General features: G+C 44.1%; 1 protein-coding gene across 1 annotated transcript; it reads right to left on the reverse strand.

Annotated features, from left to right (window-relative positions):
- Positions 1-5,937: 5,937 nt before the first annotated feature.
- Positions 5,938-17,226, reverse strand: LOC122692483 (cationic amino acid transporter 3-like). The gene is made up of 12 exons (XM_043900073.1): positions 17,150-17,226; positions 11,245-11,644; positions 10,495-10,653; positions 9,047-9,224; positions 8,729-8,841; positions 8,357-8,579; positions 8,046-8,185; positions 7,842-7,944; positions 7,454-7,653; positions 7,082-7,248; positions 6,511-6,619; positions 5,938-6,344 (listed from the first exon to the last, which is right to left on the reverse strand). The coding sequence occupies exons 2-12, from the start codon at positions 11,615-11,617 to the stop codon at positions 6,226-6,228; spliced, it is 1,884 nt and encodes a 627-aa protein (XP_043756008.1). The 5' UTR covers positions 11,618-11,644; positions 17,150-17,226; the 3' UTR covers positions 5,938-6,225.
- Positions 17,227-27,091: the final 9,865 nt, after the last annotated feature.

A 27,091-nucleotide genomic window follows, 5' to 3' on the forward strand; every position in this document is an offset into this window, starting at 1 on the left:
GCCCTACTAGAGCTGTGCCTCAGAGTCTTCTGGGAAGTGTAGTTCTCATCTCAGGTAATACACGCGATACCTCAGAAGGCATCTCTCCCTGCGTATAAAGGAGTTGTAGCCCCCAGACTTGGGACGGAGTGTATTACAGAGTCGCAGAGTTTGTAAATGCTGGGAGCTCAGATCTCTTTTCTTTTATTACTCATTTTAGTATTAGTATCATTACTACTACTGCTTAAAAAAAGAAAAAACCTTTTTATTTCATGCTGGAGTATAAACGGCAACCCACTCAGTATTGCTTGCCTGGAAAATTCTAAGGACAGAGGAGCCTGGCGAGCTGCAGTCTATGAGGATGCAAAGAGTCAGACAGGGCTGAGCACAAATTACTCTTATAGCTGATTAATAATGTGGTGATAGTTTCAGGTAGACAGCAAAAGGACTCAGCCATGCGTATATATGTATCCACTCTCCCCCAAACTCCCCTCCCATTCAGGCTGCCACGTGACTTTGAGCAGAGTTCCCTGTGTTATACAGTAGGACCTTGTTGATTATTCATCTTAAATATAGCAGCGTGTGCATGTCCATCCCAAACTTCCTAACTATCCCTTTCCTCCTTCTAACAGGAAAAAAAGCTTTATTAAGTTCTTACATATACATGTAAGTTCTTACATGTACATCTTGGACTTCCCAGACGGCACTAATAGTAAAGAAAGTGAAAAGTGAAGTCACTCAGTCGTGTCCGATTCTTTGCAACCCCGTGGACTGTAGCCTACCAGGCGCCTCCCTCCATGGGATTCTCCAGGCAAGAATACTGGAGTGGGTTGCCATTTCCTTCTCCAGGGGATCTTCCTTATCCAGGGATCAAACCCAGGTCTCCCGTTTTGTAGGCAGACGCTTTAACCTCTGAGCCACCAGGGAAGCCCCCCCTGCAAATGCAGGAGATTTAAGAGACCAGGCTTTGATCCCTGGGTCAGGAGGATCATCTGGAGGAGGGCATGGCAACCCACTCCAGTATTCTTGCCTGGAGAATCCCGTGGACAGAGGAGCCTGGCAAGCTACAGTCCATCAGGTCGCAGAGACAGACACGGATGAAGCGATTTAGCATGCAAACATGTACGTGAGAGCTTTCAGAAGAGAATGAAGACCTGAAGAACTGACCAGAGCAGGAAGCTTTTATACATTTTAGACAAAGAAAGGATAAATTTGTTAAGTATTGACAGTGCAATGAGCAAGTGAGAGTCCAATTAGGGCTTGGTAATCCTTATCTTTGGACTTCCCTGGTGGGTCAGTGGTAAAGAACCCGCCTGCCGATGCAGGAGACACAGGAGACTCAGGTTTGATCCCTGGAAGCACCGAGGATGGTGGAGATAAGCATGGCTGCTTTCACGGGCAGATAGAGGGAAGCCTCTTATCCTGGTCACTTTCTAGATGGTGGTAGCTACAAAGAGAAATAGGCAACAGAGATCTCGGAGTGAAGAGCCAAAGGAAAACGAAATGTCCCTGGGACAACCCTTCATGGTAGCCCTTCATAACTACCCTTTGAATTCTTTTGAACATTTGGCAATTGTAATATTGCTAGAGCATCTGATATTTTCAGGTGTTTAAATCCCTAGTGACCACTTTAAAAAAAAAAATATATATATATATATATAACTTACTGTTTTTGGAAAGAATTCACACTAGGTGGCGCTAGTGTTAAAGAATAGCCTGCGAAAGCAGAAGCCTTAAGAGACAGGTTTGATCCCTGGGTTGAGATGATCCCCTGGAAGAGGGCATGGCAACCCACTCCAGTGTTCTTGCCTGGAGAATGCCATGGACAGAGGAGCCTGGAAGGCTACAGTCCATAGGGTCGTAAAGAGTTAAACATGACATAAGCGACTTAGCACGCACTCACAAAAAGGGAAGGAAGTTACCGTAACGAAACAAAAACTTTTGGACGAATTCAACATCCTGTTATTTTTCTTTTCTGCTTCAGAATTTATAGCAGGAATTGATGTGTTCCATGAAATATTGAATACTTCCCCGTCTTTGTGTTCACCATAAAGAAGGCTGAGCGCTGAAGAATTGATGCTTTCAAATTGTGGTGCTGGAGAAGACTCTTGAGACTCACTTGGACAGCAAAGAGATCAAGCCAGTCAATCCTAAAGGAAATTAATTGCAAGGAGTGATGCTGAAGCCGAAGCTCCAATACTCTGGCCACCTGATGCAAAGAGCCGACACATTGGAAAAGACCCTGATTCTGGGAAAGATTGAAAGCAGGAGGAAAAGGGGACGACAGAGGATGAGATGGTTGGATGGCCTCACTGACTCAATGGACATGAGTTTGAGACAACTCTGGAAGATGGTGAAGGACAGGGGAGCCTAGCGTGCTGCAGTCCATAGCGTGGCAAAGAGTCAGACATGACTAAGTGACTAAACAACAAAACAAAACACCGTGTCAGCCAGGCCTGTGGGGTTCCAGGTGGGCTAAGTCTGTCCATGACAGGATCAGGTGCTCTTTCTTTATTGAGAAGCAGAAAATCACTGTGAAAGTGTTGACAGTACAAGCACAAAGTCAGAAAGCTAGAGGGGGGAAAAAAAGTGAAGCTTTTTGGAGTAATAAAAAAATCAAAAAGCCAAAAATATTTCAAAAAGAAAAAACCTCAAGTCGACAAAGTAAACTAAAAAAAAAAAAAAAAAAAGTAAAAAAAAAAAGCAAACAACCAAAACCAGAAGGCAGGAAATAGGGATTAGAGTGGGGAAAAGTGAAGTAGATGGCAATTCCCTGGCAGTCCAGTGGTGAGGACTCTCTTACAGCTGAGGTCTCAGGTTCAATCCCTGGTTGGGGAACAAAGATCCTGCAAGACAAGGGACATGGCAAAAAAAAAAAAAAGAAATTTTTTAAAGTGATACAAGGAATCAATGAAGCTAGAAGTTTGGTTCTTTGAAAATAGGAAAATCTTTACCTAGATTGACCGGGGCAGGAGGAGAAAAATGGATTATGCAAGAAGTCAAAGATCACTAGAGATGCTTCTAGTCTGTCTAGGTATGTGTGTGGCTAAGGTGAAGCATCAAAAAAGCAAAGAAACACGAATATGTTGACACTGCAAATAAACAAACCTGAGTTACTCCAGATCAGAGTTTGCCAAAGTGTTTCTCTTGAGAGCGAAATAGTCAATATTTCACTTGTGCAGGCCACATATGCTCTGGACCACACATTCCTCTGTATTTTTACTAACAACCTTTTGAAAATAAAAACCACTCAGCCTCTAGCCCATACAAAATCAGGCCCACAGGCAAGATTTGAGCTATGGACCAGAGTTTTTTGCGCTATGGACCTGACTGCTCCCCTAAACCAATAGGTAAGGATGGGGAAGAAAAATTCTAGATCAACATTATCCAGTATGGTAACAAAGGCACACACAGTCTTGAGCACTTGAAATGTGGCTAGGTGGGAAATAAGTGTAAAATGTACACTGAGATTTGAAGACTGTTCAGAAATAAAAAGATAAAATATCTCATTAGTGATTTTGACATTATATGTTTAAACAATAAAATTTTGAACTAAATACATTATTAAAATTAGTTGTACCTGTTTCTTTTTCCTTTTCTAATGTGATACTAAGACAGCACCATTCTCTTCTGAAATTTGTCAAAAATTTTAAAATGTGCCTGTCTTTGGCTCAACAGTCCCACATAAGATATACACTATTTTACACATTAATTAAAAGCTTTCCCATGACATATACATGGACACTTATCACCTTTCCCAAAGAACCTCCTCTTATCCTCAGGAGCTCACATTGACCCAGGGATCAACAATTGTTGACTTTCTGTAGAGTTTGGGATTTTTTTTGTTTTGTTTTGGAGAGTTTTGTTGCTGTCTTGCTACGTTTTGATTTTGTGGAGTGAGGATTGTTTTGTTTTCTTGTTGGGGAGGGATTTTTTTTTGTTGTTGTTGTTGTTGTTTGCAGAGTGTGGGGAATATTACAGTATTTGTATGAAGCAGAAAGTGTGTATGTTAGTCACTCAGTCATGTCTGACTCTTAGTGACCCCATGGACTGCCGGGCTCCTCTGTCCTTTGGATTCTTCAGGCAAGAATACTGGAATGGGCTGCCATTTCCTTCTCCAGGGATCTTCCCAGGGATTGAACCTAGGTCTCCCACATTCCAGGCAGATTCTTTAACATTTGAGCCACTGGGGAAGCAGAACTCATACACAAATCCATTAGGTTATCCGTGGTTCTTCTGGAGGCTGTCTTTTCCTAGACAGAATTCACCATTTTTTAGGGCTTCCCAGGTGGTTCTAGTAGTAAAGAATCCACCTGCCAAAGCAGAGGGGTTGATCCCTGAGTTGAGAAGATGCCCTGGAGGAGGAAATGGCAACACACTCCAGGATTCTTGCCTGGAAAATCCCATGAATGGAGGAACCTGACAGGCTACACTCCATGGGGCTGGAAAGAGTCAGGCATGACTCACATTCTTTAAACTTTTATGTAATGAATGACCTAGCCAATTGTGAAATTTCAAATAAGGTGAAAAATTACATTATTTAAGTTAACTGAAATACTCAGCTGAACTTAACTAAACTGGCCCACAGGCAGGATCTTTGTGGACATGGAAAACAGCATAGTTGTACTTCAGGGCTGTGGATAAACAGATGAGGTGAGGTGAGAAGTTGGTTTGCAGACGCTATGGAAAACAGTATGGAGGTTCCTCAAAAATCCAAAATAACTACCACATAACAACAATTCCATTCCAGGTTATATATCTGGGGGAAAAAAAATTAACTTGAAAAGATACATGCAGCCCAATATTCTTAGCATTATTTACAATAGTCAAGACACAGAAGCAACTCAAGTGTCCACCAAAAGGCAAATGGACAAAAAAAGATGTATATGTATGCAATAGAATACTACGAAGGCATAAGAAAGAACAAAGTTCTCCATTTGCAACATAGATGTACCTGAAAGTTATTATACTTAGTGAAATAAAGTAAGACAAATTACTTACATGTGAAATCTAAAAAATAAATGTGTATTAACAAAAGAGAAGGAGAATCACTGAGAGAATAAGCTAGTTAGTGGTTACCAGCCAGGTGAGAGAAGGGTTAGGAACAAATGTGGTAGAGGATTAAGAGATACAAACTACTATGTATAAAATAAGCTACAGGATATATGGTGCAGCACAGGAAAATAAAGCCATTATATTAATAAATAGTTACTCTAAATGAAATACAATCTATAAAATTATGTCACCGTGTTATACACCTGGAACTAATATAATATTGTAAATCAACTGTACCTCAATCTAAAAAAAAAAATGAATGAATGAATGGGTAAAGGCAGCCCATGGTGTATTAAAATATTCCAGTGGAAATACAGACATCAAAAATCCAATGCTTAAGAATCACTGTATGATGATATCATCTTCCGAATGAATGATAAATGTGCTAAAGTCATTCAATTTCCCTATTTTATCTGGATTCCAGCTTTACTGAGGTATAATGGTAAATTTAAAATTGTATATATTTAGATTTTTTTTTAGAAAATTTTAAATAAACACAAAATTGCATTTCATTTCAACAGTAACAAAAAGAAATTCCAACAGCATCAATTAAAAAAAAAAAAAAAGATTTGGATATACCACATGGCTTGCAGGACCTTAGTTCTCCCATCGAGGATCCAACCTGAACCCAGCAGTGAAAGTTCGAACTCCTAACCACTGGACCGCCAAGGAAGCCCCTCAACAAATTTTTTTTAATATTTACGAACAATTTCCACAGAGTTCTTGGGAAATAAAAACAAAGAGTTAGTGAATGACACTAAAGAAGATTAATGAAATGAAGAGTCACATCACAGAAAAGTCACAGTGCAACCCTTGACACAGTATATAGTTACCCGAATTTTCTTCCTGTGTGGCAATCTATGTGTTTTTTTTGGAAAAAGGCCCATGATGATACTTCTTCCATGCAGGTTAGTAGTTTGTTTATTTATTTTTTTCTGGTTAGCTTGTACTCTCTGTGAAAATTCAGCTTGCTGCACAGGTATGAGGTATGCACTTTTCTGTACATATCTATCATGCTTTGAAAAGTTTACTGAAAAACTAGACATTTCATTACATTTCATCCACTAGCAATGAGTAAAGGGCCCTAAATGCACCCCCACCGTCACAGTCCATAGAGACTTAAAGTGCCCCTGGAACCAGAAGACACCTCTAGTGCCTGGAGGGATTCCACCCAGCATCTACATCCTGTGGTTAAGATGACCCAGCACCCAGGGTGTTCTTATCAAGAGTCTGGGAGGTGGAGGCTGCCGGCTGTTGCTCGCTGTTCTCCAAGCTGTGTCGGATCCCGTATCCAAAGTATATGATAAATCCTAGGAGGAAAATGAGACAATGAAAAGGAAAAGTAGGAGCTGCACCCAGTTACAAATGCCCAAAAGGCCTCCTCTTATGGTGGCCAAGACAGTTTAGGGGAGATGCTATAGAAGACTACTGGGTTCAGTCCCTCAAGCGGTCTCTTTATCCTAGAAAACTTCTTACCAATCACATTCCAGACTCCAAATTGGGCCCAAGTCCTAGAGGTCATCTGTATCATCAGGTAAACGTTCACAAAGATGCTCACCAGTGGGAGGACAGGCAGAGCAGGGACCTGCGGGCAGAGTCAGTTCATCCCTGAATATACCCCAGATGTCTGAAAAGGAGATCCGACCCTACATGGGTGAGAAGACCAGCCCTCAGGCTGTGAGTTCAGTGCCTGCTCATATTGTATATGTAAAGAACCAGTGTGGACCAGGGAAGGGTTTTAACAACTCTTCTTCCCTGGTACAGCAAAGGATGATTAAACAGATTTTTTTAAGTATCTCTTTATTTGACTGTACTAGGTCTTAGCTGCAGCAGGTGGGATTGTTCATCTTTGTTGCACACACGGATCTTTAGTTGCACCCTGTGGGATTAGCTCCCTGACCAGGGAGGGAACCTGGGCCCCCTGCATTGGGAGGTCAGAGTTTAGCCGCTGGACCACCAGGGAAGTCCCAGTGAAGGATGTTTAGACCTAAAGCACACAGACTTCCTTCACTCAAGGTGGATACTTTGGGCACATAAGGTCACCTACCTTGAAGTGAAGAGCAGTGAGGCTCTGGGGCTGCCTCCAGATGATGACCGTGACCCCAGTGATGAGCAGCAGCAGCAGCACAGCCACTGTTGTGAGCACGGGGTCTCCAGAGAACACACGTCTGGGCCACCGGGCCAGGATCAGGCTCAGGATGGTCAGCAGGAGAACTGCAAGGGTCAAGGTGGAGGAGAACAGAACAGGTTTGACTCCAGAAGCCGAAGATGTCAAGACCTTGGGCACACTCCTCCCCAAAACTTCCCACATCATGAAGGGTCATCATATCTCCAGCATTCCTCAACTGATGAGATACACATTCCCACCTTATCTTGTCAATTTCAGAATACCACCAGAGAGAGATCTCCCACAGCTCACCAAGCAGTAGGGCACATCCATAGACAATCTGGCCAGACATTCGGGTGGGGATGGTGCTGGTAGGGTGACAGAGACTCTTGAGAATCTTTGAGGTTCCCACTTCAGGTGCAGTGTCCAAAGGACTTGTTTCAACTACAGACTCCATCTCAGTTCCTTTCTCTGTTTTCTTGGTCTTGCTTAAATTCTCATCTGGCTGATATCTGAATTAGAGATATTAAAGCAATGTCAACAGCAGCCCCTACTCATCCAACTCACACAGCCTATTCCACATTTCTGCTGCCTTAAGCAGATCAGACATTTAGAAGGCGGCATGAACACAGAAGACAGTTCCCTCCTCATCAGTCCCGAGTGTCCAAGACTCCCCACCCAAGGTGTCGTGGGGTCTCACCTGAGGACAAGGACAGAAAATGCCACCAGGGAGTAAGAAAGCAGGGTCCCGATGGACATGAGGTCCACCAGGTCACGGAGCTCGAAGAGTAACGCCATGACCCCTAGAAGGAGGGCACACGGGTATGGGCGGGGAGTGAGAACCCAGGAGAGATATCCAAACTAAGAAAATTGATCAAAGAAGGCATGGCCATTATTTCTTTACCTGCAAGAATTCCAGAAGCCAAGGTGGCCATGACGGGGGTATGGGTGCGGGCGTGGACGCAGGCAAGTCCCCGGAAAAGGAGCCCGTCATCTGCCATTGAGTAGATCACACGGGGCATGGGGAAGATGGAACCCAGGAGGCTGGCAGAGACAACGAGGACACGTGTGGGGATGTGGAGAAGCAGGAGAGACCAGGGCATCCACTCCCATGTCTACACAGGGCAAGATTTCTTGCTCTCTTTTTCTCTCAATCCCAAGGGCTGGGATACCCGAGCATCTGACAGTAGATGGGGAGAAACCCATGACACTGACCTGGATGTAAGAGCGCAGAGGGTGCCAACAGCCACCACATATCTGGCAGCATCCCAGCCAACGTGAAGAAAAGCCTGTGGCAAGGGGCTCGCAGAATGAATCTGGTAGTAGGGCACCATGAGGGTGAGTGAGGCTGAGACACCAAAATATGCCAAAAAGCAGATGAAGAGTGAGATCACGATGCTCAAGGGGATGGACCGCTGGGGATTTCGGGCTTCTTCCCCTGCAGGATTGGCGGAAGTACTGGGTCAGGAAACACACCAGGGTGAAAGCACAAATTCCCCTTTCCTGTGGAACCTCCATAAAAACCCCCTACACCCAAGCGCAGCCCAGTCCGTGCCCACACCCTGGATGGGACCATGACCACATTACCTGTAGTAGCAATGACATCAAAACCGACAAATGCGTAGAAACATGTAGCTGCTCCTTGGAAAATCCCATCAAAGCCAAAAGGCATAAACCCTCCGGCACCCAGAGGGCCCGAGCTATGGTGAGAGAAGGAGCAAGAAAGAACATGGGTGAGCTGTGTTCAGCCATCACTTCTGGACTCTTCCCTTCACACCAGTAATCCTGGGCTCCAGGAGCCCCATCACCTGGATTCATCAGCCCAGGTCTCTTTAGTCTCCACCACGTTCCCATCTCTGCACCCTCCTCCACGTGCATTACTAAGGCCCGGATAACCCTCCTAACCTAGAGGAATCATTGGATCCAGATATGTTCGGTTTGTAGTCCTCTTCTGTGAGCTTCCAGTTGTGTGGGTCTCCCTTAATGATTCCAGAGATAATGATGAAGCTGAGAACCAAAAGGTTCAAGCCTGTGAACACTTTGTTAACCAGGGCCGACTCACCAGTTCCTACAACCAGTAGTCCTGTGAGAAAGATAGAATATGAGACATTCAAAAGTGGTTACGAGGGGCTGGGGTCCTGAGGAGGTGGACAGTGACTTCTCAGTGGGTACAGGGTTTCCTTTTGTTGTGATGAACATGTTTGGAGGTAGATGGAGGTGATGGTTACAGAACACTGTGAATATACCAAGTCCCACTGAATTGCACACTAATTTCTTACTGTGGCTATCATCTCCCAGTAGACAGATCTATCAAATCATCAGGTTGTACACCTTAAACTTAAAAATGTTGGCTGTCAATTATATCTCAATAAAGCTGGGGAGAAGAATAAAATGGTTGATCTAAAAAATAAATAAAATGGTTGATTTTATGCTATGTAAATTACTTCTTAATTAAAAAAAAAAAAAACAATCTTTGATCTCAGTATAGAGGAAGAAACTTGTTGGTCTAAGTGAATGGTTCTCAGCGGGGTGATCTTGTCCCCCAAGCCACTGGCACTGTCTGGAGACATTCTGATTGTCACAGTTCGGGGGGAGGGCGGGCATCACTGGTGTCTAGTTAGTGAAGGCCAGGGATGCCACTCAACACCTGACCAAGATTTAAAACAACAAAAACAAAACCCAGGGACTTCCCTGGTGGTCCAGCGTTTAAGACTCTGTACCTCCACCTCAGGGGGCAGAGGTTTGACTCCTGATAGGGGACAGAGGAGCCTGGCAGGCTACAGTCATAGGGTTGTGAAGGGTTGGAGGTGACTGAAGCGACTTAGCATGCATGCATACAGGGGAACTAAAGGGCTTCCCAGGTGGCACTGGTGGTAAAGAACCTCCTGTCAATGCAGGAGATGCAGGTTCAATCCCTGGGTCTGGAAGATTCCCTAGAGAAGGGAATGGCAACTCACTCCAGTATTTTTGCCTGGAGAGTTCCATGGACAGAGGAGCCTGGCGGGCTGCAGTCCACGGGGTCACAAAGAGTCAGATATGACTGAGAGACTTAGCACATACACACGCATGCACAGGGGAACCAAGATCCAGCATGCATTGCAGCACAGTCAAAAAAAAAAAAAAAAATCAAATGCAAAGGACAGTCCCCCACACTTACGAATGATTCAGCCCAAACTGTCAGTAATGCCAACGGTGGGAAACAATGGTCTATGTCTCACCTTCTTGTCTCTCATATCCTAGAACCTTCAATCCAGTCATAATCCTCCCACCATTTTTCCACCCCAAATCTTTCCCATCCCAGCTCCCCCTTCCACACCCCACTCTTCCCATCCAATCAGTGACCCCTGTCTTACCTGTGAGCAGCAGCACCAGGCCCAGTGCAAAAAAGTCTGGGTACTTGGCCAAGAAGTGGGGCACATGCAGAGAGAAAGTTCCCTGTAACGCCTGAGAGATGTGGTCCCCTATCAAGCTGTCAAAGGCAGAGCTCCAGGCCCTGGACACACTGGCGGTACCTGCCGGAGCAGTAAAACATTCATTGAACCCCTACCTGGTGTCACGGGATGTCTTTGGGCAGGGGGAAGGGCTGGGGAGAAACATACAAAATGTTCTAATCTCAAAGAGATTCTTTTCATCTGTTGGGAAGAGTAGACTTGGATGATCCACAAAATAGATCAACTGTTTAATGTTTGGAGATCAATGTTATGAAAAAAAAAAAAAGAAAAGAAAAGAAAACAGGTCATTGGGAGCAGGAGGTCTGGGAGATGAGGGTTGAAATTTTCAATCAAGTAGCAGAGGGAAATCCCGTGAAGGCAACAGCTGAACAAAAACCCTAGATATGGTGAAAGGATGAGCCTGTGGGCCCTGCCTCCCTCTCACACACTTCCTGCAGTTCCCTTCCCTTCTTTGTTCTGGGTCCATCCTTTAAAGATAACAGGAGAGAGCTGAGAAGAAGGGAGCTATGAGGTTTGCCTGCCTCTATGACCCACATCTCCCCGCCACCACCAAGGTGGATAGTAAGTTCTCATGAACGAGTGAAGACCTAAATCCCCGCTCCTAGTTTCTTCATCTTAAGCCCCACACCTCCCCGCTCCCCATCGACTCACCGATGACATAGGACAATATAAGATTCCAGCCAGTGATGAAGGCGCACAGCTGTCCCACGGTGACGTAGCTGTAGAGATACGCAGAACCGGAGCCTGGTACCCGGGCCCCAAACTCGGCATAGCAGATCCCGGACAACATGGAAGACAGGGCGGCCACCAGGAAGCAGATGACGATCGCTGGTCCAGCTTTATCCTTGGCCACCTCTCCAGCCAGGATGTACACGCCTGCCCCCAGGGTGCTGCCCACACCCAAGGCCACCAGGTCGAGGGTGTTCAGACAACGAGACAGGCGACTCTCAGACTTCTCTATGGGCTCCAAAGGCCTCCGGCGGACCAGCTTCTGAGCAAACTGGCGAACATACTGACGCAGCATCCTAGACGGAGTTGAGGAGGTTACGGTCTGCTGAGAAAACAAGACAGAAAGTCATCAAGGAGGTCCATCCGCCCTTGGCCCTAGGAGTCCAATTCCACGGAGCAATGGAGCGATGAGGGGCAGGTGGCAAAAGGACATGTGGGGCAAGTTCTCCATCCCTAAGCATTGCTGTTTTTCAAACATAAAGAAGACTTTTGATATGCTTCAAAGTTACTAGAAGTGTTGCTTGAAGAGAAGTGCGAGGGAGAAGAATACGTCTCCGTAAACATGCCACTTTGCCTTGTGGATTTTTGTGCCATTGTTTTGAGCCGAAGGCAACCAAGACCCAGAAGATTCAGAAAAATCTCCTTGCTTAGGCTTAAGTTAGTCTCCCTTAACTGATCAAAATCATTTAGATTAGGGAGTCTATGGCAGGAAAAGAGCTGTTACCAGAGATAACTCTTTATCTCAGGAAGACTTACCTGAGTAGCAATCATTTATTTACCAACCTTCCCATCTTTCTGTGGGTTCTCTTCCCCTTGAAGCCTCAGATCCCCACTCCCTTCTCCTTACCTCAGGGGAGCCTTTAAACCTCAATTGCTCGTCTTTGAACCTCAGCATATTTCTGGGACTCCCATACATAGGAGTTTATTTAATCTGTCTTGTATAAGTTTAATGATTAGAGCCGGCAAAGAATCTACAAAGAAAAGCTTCCCACCCCCGCACAGAAGCAAATGGTGGCAACCCACTGCAGTATTCTTGCCTTGAGAATTCCACGGACAGAGGAATCTGGTGAGCTACAGTCCACGGGGTCACAAAGAGTCAGACATGACTGAGTGACACACACACAGAGAAGCAAAATCTTTCAACAAAGAGCCTGGCACACAGTAGCTGCTTAAATGGTATTAGCTAAATGGGTAAGAATGCTGGATTTTTGTTCTTCTTTATTTAATCTTTTGGCCCTGTAGCATAGTTGTGGGATCTTAGTTCCCTGACCAAGGCTCAAACCCACTCCATTTTCACTGGTAGCACGGAGTCTTAACCACTGGACCACCAGGGAGGTCCCAAGAATGTTGATTTTTAAAGCAAAATCAGCCAGCTCTGCTGGTTCAAATCTGGCACTGTGATGTGTGCTTGTTTGACTTCCCACAAGCTACAGACTGCTGTGTGTGCTGTATGTGTCCCCCTTTCTCCTATAAAACAGAGAAATTATTACCATCATTATTCCCCCCTTCCCTATTATGTGTGATAGGACAGTTGAAGGGGCTCAGTGATCAGAGCAATGAAACCAAGTCCCCCAGTAACCGAGTTCCCCTGCTGACTTTATGATTCATCTCTCCATCCAAAACTTTACTCTGGTCCCAGTCCTATTCCCCTTGGGGAACCAAAAAAAGGAGGCCCAGTGGGTAAAGACTAAGGGGAAGAGATTGTTAGGCAGTTTGGGATGGACATGCACACACTGCTGTATTTAAAATGGATAATCAACAAGACTCTATTGTATAGCTGCTCAATATTAAGTGGCAGCCTGGATGGGAGGGGAGTTTGGGGAAGAATGGATACATGTGTATGAATGGTTGAGTCCCTTTGTCTACCTGAAACTATTACATTGTTAATCGGCTATATTCCAATAAAAAAGCTTTAAAAAAAAAAAAAGGAAAAAAGGAGGGACTCAACTCAAGGAGGACCCTGCAGAACGCTTCGGGTACAAAAGTCTCTCTATCGTCTCATTTGTTTGTAGACAAACGATTTAACCTCCGAGGTCTCACCTGAGTTCCAAAAGGCAGATTCCACAGTACTAATTAGAGAAGTGATAGAAACAGAGAAAAAGTAGCACCAAATAGTCTCCAAGGGAAAAACAGCTTGATGTTCTTATTTGTTCCCCAGGCTCTAGGTAAATAACGCAGTGATTCAACCATTGTTTTTGCTCTCCTAGAAAGAAGTTGAGGGATCCCAGAGATCTTGATTTGCCAGTTTACCTTGCAGTAAACAACCACAATCCCTAATGACCCACTGAGTCACAAAAACGCTGACAGGATGTTTGCAACTGAGCTCTTATCAGGAAGCTGAAATTATAAAGACCACCTCCTCCCTGGGCTCCCCAGGTAGCTCAGTGGTAAAGAATCCACCTGCCAAAGAAAGAGACGCGAGTTCCCTGCCTGGGTCAAGAACATGCCCTGGAGGAGGAAATGGCAACCGGCTTCAGTATTCTTGCCTGGAGAATCCCATTGACAGAGGAGCCAGAGTCAGACACGACTGAGTGACTAAACAGACTATGTGTCAGGCACAAGATTCCACACAAGTCTTACACTCCACCCATCTCTACACCAAGGATCCCCAAACCTGAAGCTTTCTCCTCCACGGTTGGAAAGTGACAAGGAACTGGAACTCTGCTTTGGGGCAGAAAGCAGATGGAATTCGCAGGGAGGGGCAGGTTGTGGCCCAGCTCAGTCAAAGCCTTAAGCCAGAGTGCCCTCCCAACTGCCGGGAGAAAGAGGGGACTAGCCTTCATTCTGGATCAGAATGGCAGGATTCTGTTTCCTGCTGCTCTGGGGCATGAAATATCTCCTCACTACACAGCTCCACAGGGTTAGGCTGATTCAGAGACCACGAGTCACCATCAGGGGCTTCCACCCCTGATACTCCAAAATCCAAGGTTAGCATTTTGACTAAGAGTCATTAGAGTCTTGGCTCTTCAAACCCCCCTGTGCCTTTGGACAAGTCATATACTTCTCTGAACCTGTGTTTCCTTCTTGCTCAAATGCTGCTGGTGAATACTTTAGCCCTGGTAACAGGAATATAAATGGTGCAGCGGATGCTGATAAAAAGTATGTTTTTTTCCAGGGACTTTAAGAGTCTACCTTTTAGTGCAGGGGATACAGGCTTAATCTGTAGTCAAGCAATAAGATCCACATGCCCTGCTGTGTAGCACAACCAAAAAATAAATTCAGTCAGTTCAGTCACTTAGTTGTGTCCGACTCTTTGTGACCCCACGGACTGCAGCACGCCAGGCTTCCCTGTCCATCACCAACTCCTGGAGCTTACTCAAACTCATGTCCATCGAGTCAGTGATGCCATCCAACCATCTCATCCTTTGTCATCCCCTCTCCTCCTGCCTTCAATCTTTCCTGGCATCAGGGTCTTTTCCAATGAGTCATTTCCTCAAATCTTTCTTTAAAAAAAAAAAAAAGTATGGTGGTTCCTTCAAAAACTAAAAATGGATTTACCATTATGATCCAGCAACTTCCCCTATGGGTGTATACCCCAAAGAACTGAAAATAAGGTCTCAAAGAGATATTTGTACACCCATGTTCATAGCAGCAGTATTCACAGTAGCAGAATTCACAGTCTCCCAGAAGTCCACCCTTAAAGGAATGGATAAATGCTATACAGACAGTGGAATATTACTCAGCCTTAAGAAGGAACTAAAGAGCCTCTTGATGAAGGTGAAAAAGGAGAGTGAAAAAGCTGGCTTAAAACTCAACATTCAGAAAACTAATATCATGGCACCAGGTCCCATCACTTCATGGCAAATAGATGGGGAAACAATGGAAACAGTGACAGACTTTATTTTCTTGGGTCCCAAAATCACTGCAGACTTTGACTGCAGCCTTGAAATTAAAAGACACTTGTTCCATGGAAGGAAAGCTGTGACAAACATAGACAGCATATTAAAAAGCAGAGACAGCAGCTTGTGACAAAGGTCCATTTAGTCAAAGCTATGGTTTTTTCAACAGTCATGAATGGATCATAAAGAAGGCTGAGCGTTGAAGAATTGATGCTTTCGAACTGTAGTGCTGGAGAAGACTCTGGAGAGTCCCTTGGAGAGCAAGGAGATCAAACCAGTCAATCCTAAAGGAAACCAACCCTGAATATTCATTGGAAGGACTGATGCTGAAGCCCCAATACTTTGGCCTCCTGATGTGATGAGCCAACACTGGAAAACACTCTGATATTGGGAAAGATTGAGGGCAGGAGAAGGGGATGACAGAAAATGGCATCACCGATTCAATGGCCGTGAGTCTGAGTCGACTCCGGGAGATTGTGAAAGACAAGGCATGTTGCATGCAGCCCATGGGGTGGCAAAGAGTTTGACATGACTGAGCGACTGAACGACAAAGAGAGAACAGGAAAGGGAATTCTCTGGTGATCCAGTGGTTAAGACTCTGGGCAATCACTGCAGGGGGGACACAGGTTGGATCCCTGGTCTGGGAATTAACATCCCACGTGCTGGTGCGTTAGGTGGCGGTGGGGGCAGGCATGGGAAGGAAATTCTGATTCAGGCTACAACATGGAAGAACCTTGAGGACCTCATGCTAAGTGACTTGTGCCAGTCACTAAAAGACAAAAATTGTATGATTCCACCTCTATGAAGTACCTAGTCAAAGTTACTTGACTAGAGACAGAAAGCAGAATGGTGCTTTTCCAGAGTCTGGGGTGAGAGGGAAATAATGAGTAATCGTTATGGGAGGACACATCTCAGTTTTACAAGAAGAGAAGAGCTCTAGAGATGGGCTGTCCAGTAATGTGACTATACTTAACATTACTGAACAGGAAGCTTAAAAATAGTTAAGATGGCAAATTTTACGTCACTTGGTATTACGTGTATTTCTGTTGTTGCTTAGTCACAAAGTCACATGCAGCCCCATGGACTGTAGCCTGCCAGGCTCCTCTGTCCCTGGGATTCTCCAGGCAACAATACAGGAGTGGGGTGCCATGCCCTCCTCCAGGAGATCTTCCCAATCCAAGGATCGAACCCACATCGCCTAGTTGACAGGCGGATTCTTTGCCACTGAGCCACCTGGGAAGCCCCTACATGTATTTTTACCAATGTTTAAAAAAATTCTGCCAATGATAAATAATAGAGCCAGCTTCACAGAGTTGCTGGGTGTAAGGAACCTGAGAGTGATTTAAAGTAAATCACCACACAGCCCTCCTCCATAGGTACCAAACTCTAGACGATTAAGTCCCTTATAGTTGCCCCAGGATCCATAAAGGAAGAACCTACAGGAATGGACAGTACACAGGAGACTGAAATCAGTGATGCACATGTCATAAATCCTACATAAGAGCAATCTTTACTAGTGTTTGAACACCAGTGAAAAAATTAGTCTCAGAGCCTCCAGATCTGATGCAATCTCCTCCCCTGCCCACCTCTCCTCACACAAGCTATCCTAACTCCTTCTGCTCTCTTCTGGAAAATGGGTCTTTCCACCCTCCAGCTGGAGCCAACTGTACACGTGGGTGGATTGAAGAGCTGTCTTTAGGTGAGGGTTCAGTCGTTTTCGACTGTCTGCGACCCCACGGACTGAAGCCCGCCAGGCTCCTCTGTCCATGGGATTTTCCAGGCCAGAATACTGGAGGGGGTTGCCATTCTCTTCTCCAGGGGATCTTCCCGACCCAGGAATGGAATGGTCTCCAGCGTCACCTGCATTGGCAGGCAGGTTCTAGACTGCTGAGCCACGTGGGAAGCTCTTACGCTTTTAGGAGGTCTCTTTGGGGGATCTGAACTCAGCTCCCAGCGTCTGACAGAGGAGGGGGTGACTCGGGACTTACCAAATCTTAGGAGCAGAGCCTGGAGCACGGGTATCGGTCAGCGTGGTCGAGTTTAAAGCTGTGTAGGGTTGGAGCTGATAGATCTGGAAAAACCAAATCTGGGAACCCTCCCACAATAAAAAGACAATTCTTAAGCCCTGGGCGGGGATGGGCGGGGATGGGCGGGGCAAGTCTGCAGTGGTGCAGTCAGCCACTTCTCTTCTGAGCTTGCCCTCAGGGGACGGTTCTGAGATTCTTGAGTCTGCCAGTGGTAAAAATACACAGAACGTAAAATTTAGCCACTTTAGTCGTGTTAAGTACCTCCACATCTTGTGCAACAGAGCCCCAGGACTTTTTTTCATCTGGCAAAACTGAACCTCTGTCCCCATTCAACCACAATCCCCTCTTTCTCCTCCACCAGCTTCTGACAATCTCATTTCCACTCTCGGTCGCTACGAATCTGACCACTCCAGGTATTTCATTTAAGTAGAATCACTTAATCTCACTTACCAGTATGTCCATAAGATTCACTCACATTGTAGCATGTGTTAGAATTCCCTTCTCTTCTCTGTCTCTCTCTCTCTTTTTTAGCTGCTGGATGCCTGGCATCTTAGTTCCTCAACTTGAGATCGAACCTGCGACTCCTGCTTTGGAAACTTGGGAGTCTTAACAACAGAACCACAGGGAAGTCCCCCCCCTCCCCTTCTTTCTTTTTTTTTTTTTTAATGCTGAATAATACTCCAGTATATGTGCCTGCCCCACCTGCTTATCCATTGTTTGATCATGGGCACTTGAATTGCTTTCATGCTTTACTTACTGTGAATAATGCTGCTATGAACGTGGGTGTACAAAGCACCAGAGTGTGCTTTCAAGTCTTCTAAGTATTTCCTCAGAGGTAGAATTGCTGGATCGTATGGTTGTAAGATTTTCATATCCTGTGATGGAGAAAAATGTTCACATACTGAGGTATGGGGGAGGCAATTTGGCTTATACATGGTTCAGCCTGAACTTCATGTGAACTAAGACAGCCTGTCAGACTCTCACAAGACATCGGCTTTAATCGTTGGGATAAAGAATTTCTGTCCTGAGTGTAAAGATGGACTCCCTCTTCTCATGGTGTCCATAGTAACACTCTCTGGAAGATAAGGTTCCCTTCCCAGACACCAGGGTCCTGCTGTCTCGCTATCTGTGTACGAAGTCTGTCTCTTAAGAAAACTTGAAGGGATACACTCTGTCACGTGTGATGTGTGTTCTTTGCTTGGATGAGATTGTGCCAGATTGTTGGTCCTTTATTGGACCGGAACCTGATGGTCCGGAGTCGACGATGAGAGAGTGAAAGAAGGAAAAAGGCTAATATTCCCTGGGTTACGCAGCTGACTTTTGCGCTCCAGGGAATCAGCCAGAAATAGAGAGAAAGAAAGAAAGACACGGGGACCCAAGCTCTGATGGAGCAAGGTGCTTTACTGAATTCTGTAAGAGTATATATACCAGTAGCTTCTTTAGATAAAGAGCAAGAGACCAGACTTTACAAGTTTACCAAGGAAGCAAGGAACAATAGAGGCCATAAGGCCAAGAGGCGATCCATATGAAAAGAGGGTCGTAAATAGTTACTTTTCACCATTTGGAAAAGCTAACGAAGGAAATCCTATGCAAGCATCCCATCTTTTTGATCTCCATCCTGGCAGAGGCTTGCCTGTTCCTCTGGTCCCTGACAGGGACTGGTGAGGAACACAGGGCTCAAGAGAGGAAACAGCACACAGAAATCTTACTGTTAAATGCTTCCTGACAATTCCCCCTATTTTATTATATTTGTAAAAAAGGTCCTGACCAAATGAGTTTGGTTAGTATTAACCAACCTTATAGAAAGGTGACGATAAACAACAAATAAAATTATCAAGACAATCACCAAAGTTACATTTTCAGACTCGATGCTGTGGGTAATACTTTAAGACCATCTTTGTGGGTCTAGCCCAAACAATCGATCAGCGAGCTGTTTAGCTAAAGTTTTCAAATTAGTGGAAGAGGGCAGACGATTAGAAAAAGTTTCAAAGATTTCCTTTTGCAGTAATTGTACATTCAGAGAGGCATTATCATGTAAATGAAATTTGATTTGTTCCTAGTTGTAGGTACTATGATTGAAATGAACAGGAGTAACACAAAATTGGCAATTAATACAAGTTACATAACATAAAGTCTTATTAAATTGTAAATTTCTTATGGCTATAACAAAAGGAAGTAGGACACAGGCTTGTATAAAATATGACTGATTATAGCCAAAGAAATAGCTACTATGACCACGACTGGTCTCTGTGAAATGTCCGGTCTAAGTCCCAAGTTCTTCGGTGCTGGCAGCAAGTTTCCCGATGTCCCATTGTTTAGGCCCACTCTGTTTATCGAGGATGATTCGAGGAGGTGGGGCGGGGGGTGGGTGGGGGGATGCCATTCCACCGTCAAGCCAGCCAAGAAGTCCTTTGTCGTGGTAATGTTTCAACGTAGTGTTAGTAACCTTTAAAGCCACTTAAGCAGCGTAATATATAATGTTTTTTGTTCTTTCCCTAAAGTTTTAGTAGTATAAACATGGTTCACAGACAGAGAAAGGGCAGCAATGTCCAAAAGTCTTCTTTTGGAGGCAGGACGAAAACCCAAGTTTGTCGGCATACATTTATGCATAATTTTCCTGGGCACAGGCAGTGAAAGGACTTCATAGCCTAAAGAAATGTTAATTAATTTTCCCTTTTCCCCAGATTGTGAGGGTTCCAGGGAGGGGGCATATGGGTGGAGTCATTGGTTGATGTGATCTCTCTTTTCTCCATCCATTTTATGACCTATAATAAAGGGGGGTTGGGTAAGAAAGCCCAGTTAAGTTGGGGTGGGAGGCACAGGCTAGCAGGAAAATGTATTCAGGACTCCGAGGCATTCCCTGTTGAGAGACCAAATTTTCAGCTTTATTAGTAAGGGTTTTTATCTGTCCCCAAGAGGGGAGGTCATAGGGTTGATGCCGCTGAGGGCAGTGCTTTATGGAGATCTTTAGAGCCACCATGGCCCATATTGGAATTTCTTCTTCCTGGGGTTCTTGTTGTTTCGTTTCCATTTTGAATGTTGGGGGCCCCCTTGGGTCGAATTTTCCGAGGAAAAAGTTTGTTGGATCCATCTGGGGAAATACAAGCATATCCCATTCCCTGTAAGATTAATTTCCCAGATTTCTATTGTTTATTGAACCCGTCTTGGTACCAAATGGGCAGAGGAAGAGAAGTGTCCTTCAATTCCTTGAAATGTCTTTCTGCTCTTGTTAAAATATTTCCCTGTGGTAGGTTTAAAAAATTTAAAACAAATAAAGCTGTATTAACAATAGTTATAGGTTTAGAAAATATCTTATGTTGGAATCTAGTAAAGTCTGCTTTAGATAAGGAAGACAGTAGTGTACCTGTGTATTCCCCCTTCTTTAAATTTTTTATTTGTAACTTTAGTGTGTGATGTGTTTTTTCGACTATGTCTTGTGTCTGTGGATTATAAGGAATACTTGTAATATGTTTAATAGAAAAAGATTGTAAAAATTGTTTAAAGTGTCTAGAATTATAGGCAGGGCCATTGTCTGTTTTAATAAAACTAGGAGTTTATGGTGGAGGTTTTTATATTTTTTAATACAAAAACTGAATACATAGAATCAGAGACTATATTAATGGGGTGAGGATGTAGGCAAATAACTTAAATAAGAGCGTATAATTCATTTTGTTGAGCAGAATGGAATTTAGTGTAAAAAACTTTATGTTTTTTAAGAGCCTTGGCATTTTTAGTCACATCTATATGAAAAAAAAAAAGTGAAAAATAATAAAGTCAGTGTTTTTGAAGAAATTCCACAGCTTACCAGAAGGATAATGAAATGAAATTTCTCCAGAATATTTTAGAAAAGCTAATTGGAAATCGGTAGAAGTTTGTAATGTGTTCTCAAATTGAAATTTATTTGTAATAAAGTTTTATTAAAGTATAAAGGAGATAGAGAAAGCTTCTGACATAGGCATCAGAAGGGGGCAGAAAGAGTGCCCCTCTGCTAGTCTTAAGCCAGGTGTCATATAACTAGTAATAGTCTGCTAATTAGAGAAAAGAAATGTTTCAAAACTGAAGAGATTAGCACCAGGTCCCTCACCCACAACATGCATTTTGAGATAACCTTGGCACCAGGTGAGTTGTCCCGGGCTACAAAATGATTGACATGAATCTTGAAGAAAGGCAGGTTTCCAAGCAAATACAGTTTCATTAACATAGCTTGAGAACATTTGCATGAGTAAAATATACTGGTTTGTCAAGTGGGTTCTGAGTCTTAGGCAGAACCAACTTGAAGAAAGAATCTAGGGTAAATACATAGTTCATTAACATAGCTTAAGACAAACATTTCCATAAGAAAAATGCACTAGTTAACTCAGGGTTTGAGAATAGTTAACTTCAAGTGAAACCAGGTGTCATTATGGCAACACAGTATTTTAAGAGAAACCTCCTTTTAAATTTATATAGAGAAGAAAAAAATATCAAATTTAGATTTACAATCTTTGGTCCAATGCATTTCTCTATGGCAGTGAGGGCAGATTTTTGGAGGTTTTTATTAACTTTCTTAGGGCAGTCCCTTTTTAAATGGTTTTTATTTCCACATGTAAAGCATCCTTCATTTCTCTTTTTAAAGCAAGCAGCAATTATCTCAGCTAGCATTTGCATTTTTTGAGTTTCTGATCTTATATGGTGACAGGCCTTCAAATAATCAAAAAATAGTCCCTGTCTCACGAATTGGGGCTACAGCCTTTTGACATTCCTGATTTGCATTTTCATAAACAAGTCATTTTTTTTTAGTTGTCTTTTAGCTTTCTTTCTTTCTTTTTTTTTTTTTTTTTATTACAGTAGGGGCTTAAGGGAGTCGTTGCCAGAATCATTAGGTTCTATCAAGGGAGAGACTTTGGGATATGTACCCTCCGGCAGGGGAGGAGCGCTTGGAGCAACCGGGGCAGGGTTAGTAGGAAAATTCTGAAATATCTTATGTTGTTCTAACTGGGCCTTTTGTAGGGCTTTATCGTTTAATTCATATTCATGTAGTAAGTGTTCTGTCTGTTGCCGAATATCAGGAGGGCTAGAATTACCTTGAAATGGCAGAATCACAGCTTCAGTGAGAGCCCATAGGGGCCAGAAATCTATTGGAATATTTTTTCCCTGTCTGACGGCTCGTTTAACATTCTCTTTGACCCGATGCCAAATTTCTAAATTAAAACTACCTTCATCAGTGAACCAAGGGCTACATTCAATCCCTGAACTTTAAATAAGTGATAAAGTAAAGTAGAAAAGTGAGGGGGCTTTCCAGCCGATTGACCCATGTCTTAGTACTTACCGGCCTCAATAGGCCCTCTGGGGTCACTCTGTCCGAATCTGCCAGGTGTACCAGGCCCTGTTCTGGGCACCGCTTGTTGGTCCTTTATTGGACCAGAACCTGGTGGTCCGGAGTCGATGATGAGAGAGTGAAAGAAGGAAAGAGGCTAATATTCCCTGGGTTATGCAGCCGGCTTTCACGTTGCAGGGAATCAGCCAGAAATAGAGAGAGACAGAGAGAGAGAGAGAGAGAGAGAAAGAGAGAGAGAGAGAGAAAGAGAGAAAGAGAGAGAGAGAGAAAGAGAGAAAGAAAGAAAGACAGACACGGGGACCCAAGCTCTGATGGAGCAAAGGTGCTTTATTGAATTCTGTAAGAGTATATATACCAGTAGCTTCTTTAGATAAAGATCAAGAGACCAGACTTTACAAGGTTACCAAGGAAGCAAGGAGCAATAGAGGCCATAAGGCCAAGAGGCGATCCATATGAAAAGAGGGTCTTAAATAGTTACTTTTCACCATTTGGAAAAGCTAATGAAGGAAATCCTATGCAAGCATCCCATCTCTTTGATCTCCATCCTGGCGGAGGCTTGCCCGCTCCTCTCGCCCCTGACAGGGACTGATACGGAACTGAGGGCTCAAGAGAGAGAGGAAACAGCACACGGGAATCTTACTGTTAAATGCTTCCTGACACCAGATACCATGATTCAGTGGAGCAGCTCCTCTCTGAGAAGGTGCCTCCCAGACTACAACCCTCAGTTTGACTCAAATAAAACCCTTTCCTATTCCTATCAGAGATTGTTTATTGACTATTTCTATGGACACTTGCATTCTCTTGTTCATCAAGGACCCCAAGAATTAGGGGCTATAAAACTGAAGACCCTGCTCACACCATCCCTATCTTCTTGCACTACTTGACTCCCCACAGTCTGCACATCACTTGAGCACTCCAGTATGGGGACCTCAAAGTCCAACTAGACCCCAGCCAGGAGAAAGGGAGCTTAATATCTCTGCTGTGAATTCAGACAACACAAGGATGGAACAAGCCTTGCGCCTTCATCCAGACTTGCACAAAGGATTGGAAGAGGATAAAGGGGATGTGACTTGCCTCCCTTCTTCAAGGAGCTCTGTTTGCTGGGAGGGCTGAGCACAGAGGCAGGTTAGGGGAACAGGGTGTAAGGGGTCAGGAGCTCTACACTTAACAGAAGGAGCAAAAACCCAGGAGCAAGTGAGGTGGGGTCACTGGTGAAGGGGTGAGAAGATTTGGACACACACCAAAATCACGGGACATAAGCCATTGAAGTGGGATTTAAATGCCAGAGTTGAGTCTTACAGGGCTTCCCAGGCGGCTGGGTGGTAAAGAATCCTCCTGCCAATGCAGGAGACGCAAGTTCAAACCCTGGATGGGGAAGATCCCCTGGAGAAGGAAATGGCAACCCACTTCAGTATTCTTGCCTGGGGAATTCCATGGACAGAGGAGCCTGGTGGGCTACCATCCATGGGGTCACAAAGAGTGGGACACGACTGAGTGACTGAGCATGCACACTTACATTATAATGTTGATGCTTACGTTAGCTTTGGAAAAGTCAGCTACACAAGATGGAATGAAATTGCTTAAGCTGTTGTGCAGAGTTTTAGTTGGTTGTGTGGGGACTCACGGGAAACCCCAGAGCTGGTTGAAACAATTATTTTAAGGGAAGACATTTGAGATGCAAGGGACGTAGAAAGAAGCCTTCTCTGAGCCTCCCTTTTCTGACTCAAAGCAGAAAATTCTGGTTAAGTACAGCTGTCAGAAACTGCCTCTTTGGGGAGCAGCTGCTCCCAAGAGGGTGACCGTAAGTTAAACTATGACAATAACTATGCTCTCTTGGAGTTTTCCAGCCTGAAGAAGCTGGAAAGCCCACTTACACCTGCAGAGATAGCATTATCACAAAGTATCTCACCTCATGTTTGTTCTTTCAACCTATTTGTTTTTCCTAAAGGAACTCATTGGGAAAAAAAAAAAAAAAAGAAACTCATTTGTTCTTCCCATAGAAACCTTTTCTCCCTACCCCACCCACTACTCCCCTACTGAGTTGGATGTTGTTTGTTGTCTAGTCACTCAGTTGTGTCCATGTCCAATTCTTTGCGACCCATGGGCTGTAGCCCACCAGGCTCCTATGTCCATGAAATTCTCCAGGCAAGAATGCTGGAGTGGGTTGCCTTTCCTTCTCCAGAGGATTTTCCCGATGCAGGGATCAAACCAGTGTCTCTTGCATCAGTAAGTGAATTCTGTACCACTGAGCCATCTGAGAAGCCCAAGCTGGATATATAAGCCCATAATTTTAACCATTTTAGCAACTTATACCTTCTATTAGCTTCCATACAGAATTCTTTTCTCCTGTTAATCTTTTTTTTTTTTTTTGGCAAGTATCGGTCATAGAACCTAAGAGGAGAGAGGAAACGTTTTTCTGCTCCAATAGTGGCAAGGTTTAAATGTTTCAACAATGTGATGGTGCTACAGAATAAAATACGTGGCCAAGTTTAGGAAGTAGAGTCTAGAGTTCATCCATTTAACGGTGCCAAAGGGAGCTCTCTGTGCCAGACACTAAACCCTGATGCCAGGCATCAGGGATTTAGAAGCAAAGAACACTGCCGACTTTTAACAACAGTGGGAATTTGGAGACACCTTATACTGAAATTTCACATGGTTAAAGGATTAGGCCATGCCACACAGCATGTGGGATCTTAGTCCCCTGATCAGGGATCAAATCCACACCTCCTGCATTGGAAGTGAAGAGTCTTAATCACAGGACCATCAAGGAAATCCTTAAGGATGATAACTTTTCAAAACAACTAGAATGTAATAGGAGAACCCATGCAAAGGGTTTAAAATAATATTGTTGCTGTTCATTCGCTAAGTAGTGTCTGACTCTTTGAGACCCCATGGACTGCAGCACACCAGGCTTCCCTGTCCATCACCATCTCCCTGAGTTTGCTCAAACTCATGTCCACTGAGTCTGTGATACCATCCAACCATCTCCTCCTCTGTCACCCCCTTCTCCTCCTGTCCTCAATCTTTCCCAGCATCAGGGTCTTTTCCAATGAGTGCACTCTTCCCATCAGGTGGCCAAAATATTGGAGCTTCAGCATCAGTCTTTCCAATGAATATTCAGGTTTGATTTCCTTTAGGATATTATTAGGACAGAGATTTAAGCCTTGAGAATTTTTATGTCCAATATCACATTGATCACATTGTATAGAATTTAGAAGATCCCAGTTGTCAGGCTGTTATGATTCATGTGAGGTTTTTTTTTTGTTTGTTTTTTTTTTTTTTTTTTTGGCTGCAGACTTGTGGGACCCTAGTTCCCCAACCAGGGATCAAACCCAGGGCCTCGACAGTGAAAGCACAGAGTCGTAACCAGTGGACCACCAGGAATTCCCAACTCATGAGAATGCAACGCAGGTCCATCCCTGCTGCTTTCTCCTCACCCTCTCATCTCTCTGGTGTAATTTACTGTTGCATTGTACTCATCTCATGGTTGCTGCCCAGACTTTCGCTAGTTGTGATGAGTGAGGGCTGCTCTCTAGTTGTAGTGGGCAAGCTACCCATTAGGGTGGCTTCTCTTGTTGGTGGATCACCGGCTGTAGGGCCCATGGGCTTTGGTTGTTGTGGTTCCTGGGCTCTAGAGCACAGGCTCAGTAGTTGTGGTACATGGGTTTAGTTGTTCCGTGGCATGTGGAATCCTCCTGGACCAGGGATTGAACTCATCATGTCTCCTGCATTGGCAAGGGAATTCTTCACTATTGAACCACCAGGGAAGCCCTACCCTTATTATATGAATACCCTCTCTGCAAGGTGAATGAGCCACTACCAACATCTCTCCGCTGGTTTCCCAGCCTCATGACCTCTATCTCTTAAATAGTAGCATCTGTTCTTTTTCATATACATCCTCAAGTTTATGAAATTAAATCTCAGGTGTATAACCATGGTTGAGATTGGGTACTTTATGTATATATTCAGCTCAGTTCAGTTCAGTCATGTCTGACTCTTTGCATTAAATATGAATATTTTAACCTGAAATATTAAAGGTTAAAAATTAAATATTAAAGGTTAAACCCTGAAAACACTGACCTGTGATTCACAAGCAGAAGACCTGTCCCCAGAGGCATACAATGATTTTGTCTCACATCCTCTACTACATAAATGGACTCAGGTCTCCCCTGGTGGTCCAGTAGTTAAGATTCTAAGCTCCCAATGCACAGGGCCTGGGTTCGACCCCTGGTCAGAGATCTTGATCCCACATGCTGCAACTAAGACCCAGAACAACCAAATAAATATATACTTTTTTTAAAAGTAAAGAAAGATAGATGGGCTCAGGCCATGTGCTCTTTTTGGTTTGGTTTCTTTCACTCAGATTTGAGTTTGCAGGTCCTTCTGTGGGACTGTTGCATGTAGCCAAGATGACCCCTACTCATCACGGCAGTAGGGTACTACATCATGTCATCATACTGGACACCTTAAACCTACCCAGGGCTATTAGTCAATTTCATATTAGTAAAGCTGAAAGGGAAAAACATGGCAATGTCACAGAGTACCCATAAATCACATAGACTTTTTTTTTTTTTTTTTTGCTCATT

Source organism: Cervus elaphus, chromosome 4 (genome assembly GCF_910594005.1).
Source record: "Cervus elaphus chromosome 4, mCerEla1.1, whole genome shotgun sequence".
NCBI lineage: Eukaryota > Metazoa > Chordata > Mammalia > Artiodactyla > Cervidae > Cervus > Cervus elaphus.